The 9,270-nt window shown below is 52.0% G+C and overlaps 1 protein-coding gene across 1 annotated transcript; it reads right to left on the reverse strand.

Annotated features, from left to right (window-relative positions):
• Positions 1-22: 22 nt before the first annotated feature.
• LOC135830379 (uncharacterized) lies at positions 23-7,925 on the reverse strand (the record flags this gene model as incomplete). The annotated part of the gene is made up of 3 exons (XM_065342640.1): positions 4,583-7,925; positions 2,978-3,961; positions 23-2,697 (listed from the first exon to the last, which is right to left on the reverse strand). Coding segments are annotated over exons 1-3 (6,755 nt in total), but the record flags the coding sequence as incomplete, so codon positions are not given.
• Positions 7,926-9,270: the final 1,345 nt, after the last annotated feature.

A 9,270-nucleotide genomic window follows, 5' to 3' on the forward strand; every position in this document is an offset into this window, starting at 1 on the left:
GTGCCCTGCTGCTGCTGCAGACATCGTATCCTGTCCGTGTAGCTGTGTGTTGAAGTACAGCAAGCCGTTCTGGGTAGTGGTTCTAAAGTGGAATGCTATCTGATCTCTAGCACCTAGCCGCCTGGCTGGTAATGCTCGGAATCCTGTGCCAATGCTTGAGATGGTTGTGAGCTGGCAGTTTCTTCCTTGATACTGTGCTGGGCACATACACCAGTAGCCTAAGCCGTTGGGATTCGTGCTACACGTTCCGCCGTTCTTACAGGGCAGTGTGGCACAGGTCGGCGTCAGCTCACAGTTGTCACCGCTGTTGTGTGCCGAGCACACACATCTGTACCCCAGAGCAGCGCTGACATCCTCTACGCACGATGCACCGTTCACGCACAGTCCCGGTCGACACGCGTAATGTGCTTGTGTGCAGTCCTCACCAGTGGTACCTGCCGGGCATGGCAGTGTGCAGTGGTAGCCATGGAGACCGACGGCACACTTGCACACATAGCCATTGACGGCATCATAACACGTTGAGTAGTTTGAACATGGGTTACTTTGACATTCGTCAATGTTCACTGAGCACAGGTTGCCTGTGAATCCAGCCGCACAAATGCAAGTGAACCCCGACCCTGCTGAGATGGCAAGTGGCTGGCATGTTGCACCGTGTTGACACGGGTTGCCGTCGCATGGTGACTGGCTGGCTGCTGGACTGGCTGCACTCGCACACATTGGACCCTGGTGTTGTGCAGTGCACTTACAGCTAGTGGCTGTGGAGCTCTGTGTACAGTTTGCGGCATTGGCGCACGACACAGTGTGCATGTTGCACAGGTTCGGGAATGTAGAGTACTGGCAGGTAGTGCCGTAGAAGAGATCACTGCATTTGCACGTGTAGCCTTGGGCTGTGCGTACGCACTGCCCCGCATTCTGACATGGACTGCTGCGGCATGAATCCAACTGTTGTTCACACGTACTGCCGTGGAAGCCTGGCAAGCAGTCACATACGTATCCAGCCGTTGCCGAGGTGCTGTCATAGCATGCAGCACCATTGCGGCATGGCTGTGAGCTGCATGCACTGATGGGCCACGTGCACTGTTCTCCGGTGAAACCAGCCGCACAGAGGCACGTGTACGGTGCTGCACTACCACTGCCTGGCACACATGTAGAGCCGTGATAACATGGATTAGAAGAACACGCATTGTCAAGCACCAATGTCGCTGTCTGGCACTGTTGGCCTTGAAACCCGATCAGGCATGAGCATGTGTATGCTCCTCGGCCGGAGGTGCACCGCGCTCCGTTTTGACACGGCTGGGCCGTGCACGGGTCTTGAACTGCAGTGAGCGTACTTTGACCGCAGGCGGTGCCATGATAAAACTCTGGACATACGCACTGCTGTGCTGCGGAGAACTGTGTGTTGACGTGGCACGAACCATTGTTGAGACACGGGCAGGTGGCCATGCTGCTTAGCTTCACGGTGTTATTTGAAGCGGTGCTGCCGTCAGCTGTACTCTCTGTACTACCCATGCAGAGATAGTCCAATGTGTTAGCTAGTGACAGCGTACATGTGGTGCCACTAGGGCATGGCTGGGAGTAGCAGGCATCAACACTGAGCTCACAATGCTGGCCAGTAGTGCCCGGCATGCAGATACACTTGTAACCGTGCTTTATTGGGACGGAGAAAAACACTTCCGATGGAGAAACTGTCGATGTTTCAGCGCTGGTCACGGTAGAGACTGGCTCACATGTGGCGTAGTTCTTGCACGGTGCAGTGCTACATTGGTCAACGGGTAGATTAGTCAGTGAGGTGCCCAGCTGCTGCTCTATGGTGCTGCGATTGCGACTAATGCTCAGCACCAGTTGCTGTTGGCTTAGGAAGCTGCTGTGATGGCCTGCGCTAACAGCTACCGTGATGTCTGTACGCCCTGTTACCCGCGCTGATTGCTGTATTGCCAGTAGATATATGTCATTGTAGAGAGCACCTGTGGCTTGCTGCACTGCACTGACAAAGCCATTGATGTGAAACTTCTGCAGCAATGTGTTTGCATTGCCTGCAACACTGAAAGTCAGGCTGTTAGCCACCGCTGCCGCAGGGACCGAAACGACATGTAATTGTAGAGTGCTGTTGACCGGTGGCTGCGTACCATCACTAACGCTCACTGTGGAATGGATGGTGCCTGCAGAGGGATTGCTCTGCATAAGACTGACCTCGCATGCCGGACTCACAGCCAGAACGGTTGGATTGTTGTTGGTGAGTGTTGTGCATTTGAAAGCATGCACGCTGTCAGCATCGATGACATTGACAGTGCCCAGGGGCCCTGCTTTCAGGGACTGGTTGAATGTGTTCACAGTGAAAGTCCTGTGGCCGCCGGTCCAGCTCGGGCTATCATTGATGTCGTCCACGGTTACTGTAACCGTGGTGACATTGCTGACATTGCCGTACTGTGCCATGACTGTAAGCCGGTATGTTGGCGTCTTCTCGCGGTCGAAATTGGCCGCCGCGCCTAGGACACCGGTGCTCCTGTCCATGCTGAACATGTTGTTATCATTGCCACTGGTCAGTGTGTAGGCAACACCGTGCAGCGCAGACAGTGCTCTATTCACAGTGTACACCTGTAGAAGGCTGCGCACAGCACTGCTATGCTCGGCCACTCTAGCTGTATAGTAGCCTGGAATGAACACCAGCTGATCATTGGAACTTTCCAGCACGGTGATCTACAAAGGGAGAATAAAGCCGCAAACAAACAACATAAATAGTTTGCAGGGGAGCTAACAAAGCAGGAGTACATGGACCCCAATATACCGCCCCAACACTACCCTGGAATATTTATCAGGAGAGCCAACAGTTTTTAAATATGCGATGTTGATCCTGGAAGTGAACAATTTTAGTTTAGTGCTGGCAAAGATATCACCCACACGGCCCTGGTTAAGTCCTGTGGCATTACTTGCATGCCCCTGCTAACACTGCACCGTAACACTCCTATTCGTGTCTTACCTGCAAACGTGCCATGGTGGACTTGGTAGTGACCGAGCTGCTGCTGTCTGTTGCTGTTACCGTCAGCTCGTATCGTTGATCATGGCTGCTGGTAAACTGTGCTGTTGTCAGAACAGCACCGTCTTGTGCAATCTCAAAATGGTCTAAGTAGTTACCAGCAGTGATGGAATAGACAATGGTAGCAGACTGGTCATCATCCGTAGCCGTCACTGTTACAATCCTCTTGCCAGCCATTTGAATGTTGTTGCCAAGGGTGAGTGTTGCTTGGTAGTAAGTCATTCCCATCGGATATACAAACCGGGGTGCATATTCATTGGAATCTCGGATGTAGACGATCACGCTTGTCATGGCGCTCTGCGATGAACCTACTTGCGGGATGATAGCAATGGCTAGGCTGTACTGCTGTCTTGCCTCAAAGTCCAGTGGTTTTGCTAGGTACAAAGCTCCGGTTGCGTTGATGACAAACTGTCCGGTGCTATCGCCAGCTGTGATGCGATACTGCAGTGGTGACGATGACACTGCGTAGATCTGCGTGACAAATGTGCCGGGCTGTGCGTTCTCAGCAATACTGGCTGTGATCAATGGTGCCAGGGAGACACCAATGTTGCCCTGTGGGAGCAGTAGAGGTGTGGAGCTTCTCCGCACTATGTGATGATGCTGGTGTTGCTGTTGCGCGTGCGGATCATTACTTAGATATATCACACCCACACTATGGATATCGCCTTCTGGCGAGCCAGCTCTCACACCTCTACCATCGGCGCTGGGTGTAACGCCCAGTAGTGGCTTGTTCTCAGGCAATGCAGGGACTTGATAGTCTCTGAGGCAGTCGCTCAGGATCACTTCCTTGCTTTCTTCAGGAGTAAGCTGTATCAGCTCATCTGTCGAGCAGATAGTGTTCTCCACTAGTTTTCGGCATTGCCTGGCAAGAGAGTTGATGATGGTGCCACTGTGTTCACAATCAATGTCGTATTTGTCGATGGTGGTCTGTAGAGCATGCAAGCCATACACAGAGGATGTTTTTGTTAGCCAGTGGGAGAGCAGCAGACATCTCGGACAGATACAACCTTCACTTGAACACTGTATGAGGTGAGTGTGTGTATGCGTGTGTGTGTGTGTGTGTGTGTGTGTGTGTGTGTGTGTGTGTGTGTGTGTGTGTGTGTGTGTGTGTGTGTGTGTGTGTGTGTGTGTGTGTGTGTGTGTGTGTGCACCATTCTCGCATCCAATGGTCCAATGGTCCAATGGTGTGTGTGTGTGTGTGTGTGTGTATGTGTTTTTTTTTTTTTTTTTTTTTTTTTTCTACAAAATCCACATATCTCCAGACACTGGGGTGAATGATGGAGTGTGGTGGTGGGGCCCATTAAGCTCCGCCGACCAGAGGTCTCGGCTTCATAGCTCCATGGACGCACCAAAGGGATATTGGGTGGGGAGGATTAAATTGTAAAAGAAAACAAAAGAAAGAAAATGGAAAGATTGTATTGCTCAGTGAGCAAAAGAATAAGTTGAATATTGATGTGAACGCTGTTAGACTTTTAAATTCAAGAGGAGACTGTCCGTGAGGAGAGATTACATGTATGTCCAAGCAGGGTAGGACACTGTACCCTCTTACTCGCGTATGCTATGAGTGGCCCAGTGCCAGTTCGTTCTGAGGAGATGGTGATAAGCTGCTGTCTTGAACTTTTGGATGTTCTTTGGGTGAAATGGGTGGGGAATGATAGAGGTAGGCAGCTGGTTCCAAATTGGGATGACGGAGTGGGGAAAGGCTCGGCTCACATTGTTCCGGGAATTGGCAGGAAGAACATTCTGTAACTGATGGGGATGCGCGGTGGACAGTCGTACAGCCTGGCGGGTGAGGCGTGTGGTCCTGGGTTGGTGTGTCGGGGGTGGAGCCATTCTCGAGAGAAGAGCGGGAGAATTATCGCAAAGGGCTTTATACAGGAGGCAGAGGGCAGCGATGGTGCGGCGAATTATGAGGCTAGGAAGCCAGCATTGCGGATGTATTGCCTTGATGGCTCGCTCCTGCACCCAGTCCAGCCGATTCAAGTGGGAAGGAGCTGCCCCCATCCAGACGATTGGGCAGTACTCCATAACCGGCCGGACAAAGGCTTTGTAGGCTCGAAGCCGGGCAGGAATAGTCAGCAAGTGAAATGCCTTGCGCAAGGCTCCAAGTCTCTGCGTTGCTCGGACTACAACAGTTCGGATATGCTGGCTGAATTTTAGCTGATGGTCAAACGTGACGCCGAGTACTTTGATGGAGGGCTGCTCCTCGACAGGAGTTCCATTGAAGACAATGGGGGGTATTGGCCAGTCCCGACGATGGTGGGAAATTGTAAGGGCCTGAGATTTGGCTGGCTCGAACTGCACTTTCCAATCCGAGCCCCAACTGGATACTAGGTCGACAGCAGCCTGGAGTACTCTAGCGTTGTCAGGAACAGCAGCGAGCGTTGCAATTTCGGCGTATAGGGTTGTGTCATCGGCGAATGAGGCAAGGTTGGAGCCGATTGGGAGGTGGTCTTCAAGGTCGTTGACGTAGACCAAGAATAAGGTGGGCCCCAGGATACTGCCCTGTGGCACCCCAGCCTTAACTGGGCGTCTGGCTGATGTCTGGCCGGAGATGAGGACTTGAAGTGTGCGGTTGCAGAGGTAGTCTTGGAGCCACCGATGCAGGTCTCCCGAGATGCCATACACTCTAGCCTTGTGCAACACACCAGTGTGAGACACCCGGTCAAATGCTCCAGCAATGTCGATGGCCAGCACTCGAGAAGCTCCTTTATCTCCGGCGGTGTGCACCCACTGGTGGTGGAGAGCAGTCAGCAGGTCTGCTGCACTGTGGCCGCGACGGAATCCAAATTGCTGTTCTGACAGGACGTGATTCGTCTCCATGAAGTTGCTCATTGCCCTGTTGACTATGGTCTCCATGACCTTGGAGAGGATGCTCAGTAACGACACTGGTCGATAGTTTGATGGCGACGATTTAGACTTGCGCTTGTGGACTGGAACTACGTTTGCAACCTTCCACTGTTGTGGCTGGATACCGGAGCGAAGACAGCATGTAAATAGTTTTGAAAGCGGCCGTGCCAATTCTGCAGCGCAAGCTTCCAAGACGCGGGCAGGTATCCCATCTGGACCAGTGGCCTTGGTGGGGTTGAGCTGGCGGAGAGTTCGCTCGACTGTGGTTTCGCGAAACCGGACGGTGCAGAGGTTGCGGTCAGTACGTGGTCGGACGTAAGGAAATGGAGCGGATAGGTCGTCTGCCCCTAGACTGCATTTGTTGGCGAAGTGTTCGGCCATGCACTCTGCTTTGCTGCGGTTGGTGTCGTGCTCCGTACCATCGGTGCTGCGGAGAGTAGGTATGGATGGGCTGTTTCCGTGGCCAGAGGCCTTCTTGATGGTTCGCCACCATTCACCAGACGCCATACACCCAGAGGCTAACTTCTGCGCCAGGCTTGCTGTGAATGCCTGCTTGGCAGTTGCCAGGCAATGGTTAGCCGAGTGCTTGGCGACATTGTAACGGGCTTGCAGCTGGGCACTTGACCGGTCGGCGCAGAGTCTCCTCCATGCTCTTTGTTTCTGTGCTACAGCCTCAGTGCATTCCGGTGTCCACCAAGAGGGGTTAGATGGTTTCATGCACAACTGCTTAGACGGTATGTATCGGCGCATTCCTTCCAGAATATTCTGGGTCAAGTGCATACACATTGCATCAGGATCATCACTGACAGTGGACTGCCAATCTGTTGTTCTAAAGAAGTGGCGGAGTCTGTCCCAGTCTGCGCGTTGGTAACGCCAGACAGTTCTGGTCACTGGTGGTTCCTCTGCTGTACTTACATGAAAGTCAGCTAGGACACAGGCATGGTCAGAGTTTCCCAGAGGTGCTAAGGTATTGACGGTCGCATCTCCCGGTAGGTCAGTCATTATTAAGTCGAGTGGGTTAAGGCCCCTGGTGGGCTCATGCACGTGCTGCTCCAAGCAGTGAAAAGCACACATGTCTTCAGTGTACACACCTGCATGAGTTGTCTTGGTGCTGCCGAGCCAATCCACGTTGTGTACGTTAAAATCTCCAGCCAATACCACATATTGACAAGATTTACGGGCCAGGTCAATGCCAGCACTGATGGCTTCAAGGGTACTGATGTCATTGTCGTGGCAGGAGCCAGAGCGATATGCAGCACACACAGCCACTGACTTCTTATCCACAGTTCTGACACTCAGCCAGATTAGCTCCTCATTACCGACCTGGATGTCATCGAGTTCTCGGAGGGCCAGACTGGCTTTAACCCAAACCGCAACTCCTCCTCCATGAGCTGTTCGATCCTTCCGCAGTGGGGAGTAGTACCCAGGCAAGGACAGTTCGGAATCAGTAGCCTTCTCAGGGGTTAGCTTGCTCTCTGTGACAATGGCAATGTCAGGTTGGTGAACGTGTACAGCATGGTGAAAGTCACCAAGTTTACTCAGTAGTCCAAATGTGTTCGTCAGCAGGATCCGAAAGGATCTAATTGGAGCTTTGAGCTTGAGTGTCGGAGGACTCGGAGAGAGCGTCACTGTGTGAGCCGGACAAGGTGTCCCCCTTTGGAGCATCACTGAGAGTGTCACTGTGTGAGCCGGACAAGGTGTCCCCCTTCGGACGCTCACGGTGGCGCCAAACCCGCGCGTACAGTGGGCGAGGCCAAAAGTTTGGCGCAGTGGCGATTTCAAGGTCAGTCGCATCGATCATCAAGCGGGCAGACACTTTCCCATCTTCTGTGGTGTGTATGCTGCACTGGTGAACCTTCACCGGTTTGTTTACTGCTGCAGAGCGTTGCTCAGTGAATTCCTTGACACTTTCTTCACTGCTATGTGAGTTCAAATTGCCCACATAGATTACGGCTTTCTTCGCTCTGTGAGGTTCGTTTGATACCAGTTTCCACGTGTCATCCGTGATTGGCTCTAGCTTCAGTGGCTTGGGCTTGACAGTGGGCCGCTCAATTGCCTGGGACTTGTTCTCATCCTCCGTTGACGTTTCATGGTCACTGGCAGGGTCACCCACGCGTGTGTGTATGTGTGTGTGTGTGTGTATGTGTGTGTGTGTGTGTGTGTGTGTGTGTGTGTGTGTGTGCACGTGCCCGTACATGTGAATAGAGTAGAGTAGAGTAGAGTGTACGGTACAAGTAATTTGAAGTTTGACGGTATTCAACAAGCACATTGTATTCCTTAGACTAAAGTAAAGGCTGGTTATTGGTGCCTTTTATTTGGTTGCAGAACACATACATGACATTGTTTTGTTGTCGCCTCCTATGTAGCAGAACATCGAAACAAGGTCTTGGAAACATGTAGTTGTGAGCTACAACTTGAGTCTGATGAGGATGTTGAACGGTCTCTGCTGGGATGGCGGCTACACCTTAGCTCAGTGGTTAGAGCATCGCTGGCCTCAAGCGAAGGTCCCTGGTTCGAATCCTGGTGGTGACAGTCAATTTTTTCTTCAGACTTTTTTCCCGTTTGTGTCTTTCCCTCTAACCAGTGAAAAACATGTACGAGTACTGTACTTGGAAATAGTGAATCACTAGCACTGTGTCCTTGTGCCTTGTTGTAATTATTTCCTGCCGTGTGTACAATTCCAATCGAATACTTGTATCCCTAGCACTTCCAACAATCTCCTTACCGTTTCAGGGCTGCTACAGAATAATTTTTTCATTCCTCTTCGTCCCGCCCCGGCATTGCCGTTCTGCCTCCATTTTCCTTGTTTGGCGTGCTGCTCAGCTCTCCTCGGTTCCGTGGGAGCATCAACTCCTTTGCTACTCGAGTATGAACTATGCATGCTGTTGGTTCGAGCTGTGGCGGTGGCTCGGGGCTCTAATCGGTGTTTCACTTTGCTATGCACGGCGTCCACTGATGATGATAGTGATAAAGATGGTGATGGTCGTACCTCCCCACTGCTGTTGTGTTGGCTGGCACGGACTGGGCTGGCCCAGCAATCGTAACTATCTCCATCGGCGAACAGCCTGCGTGAAAGCTGCAATAGTCTGAGATCTGGAGCAGGACCATTCTCACGACTAGCTTCAGCCAGGTGATAAGGACAAGAGGTCAGTTGCAATAGTACGATGGCGACTAACAGACTAGTTAGTCTAGCGGACTTCATGATCGCCCTTGCCAGCAACACTCCGCTCATTGATAACTGACAGCGACAGAATAGAGTCTACGAACACATCAGGACTTCGCTCCACTACAAACACGGTCAGGAACGATGAGAGACAAGAAGGTCTCCTTCTTTAGAAGAAAGTTAGGTGAAGATCAGACTTCAAAGGTTTTCACATCTTCATTCT

The sequence above is a fragment of the Sycon ciliatum genome, unplaced genomic scaffold (assembly GCF_964019385.1).
Source record: "Sycon ciliatum unplaced genomic scaffold, ocSycCili1.1 SCAFFOLD_1444, whole genome shotgun sequence".
Lineage (NCBI taxonomy): Eukaryota > Metazoa > Porifera > Calcarea > Leucosolenida > Sycettidae > Sycon > Sycon ciliatum.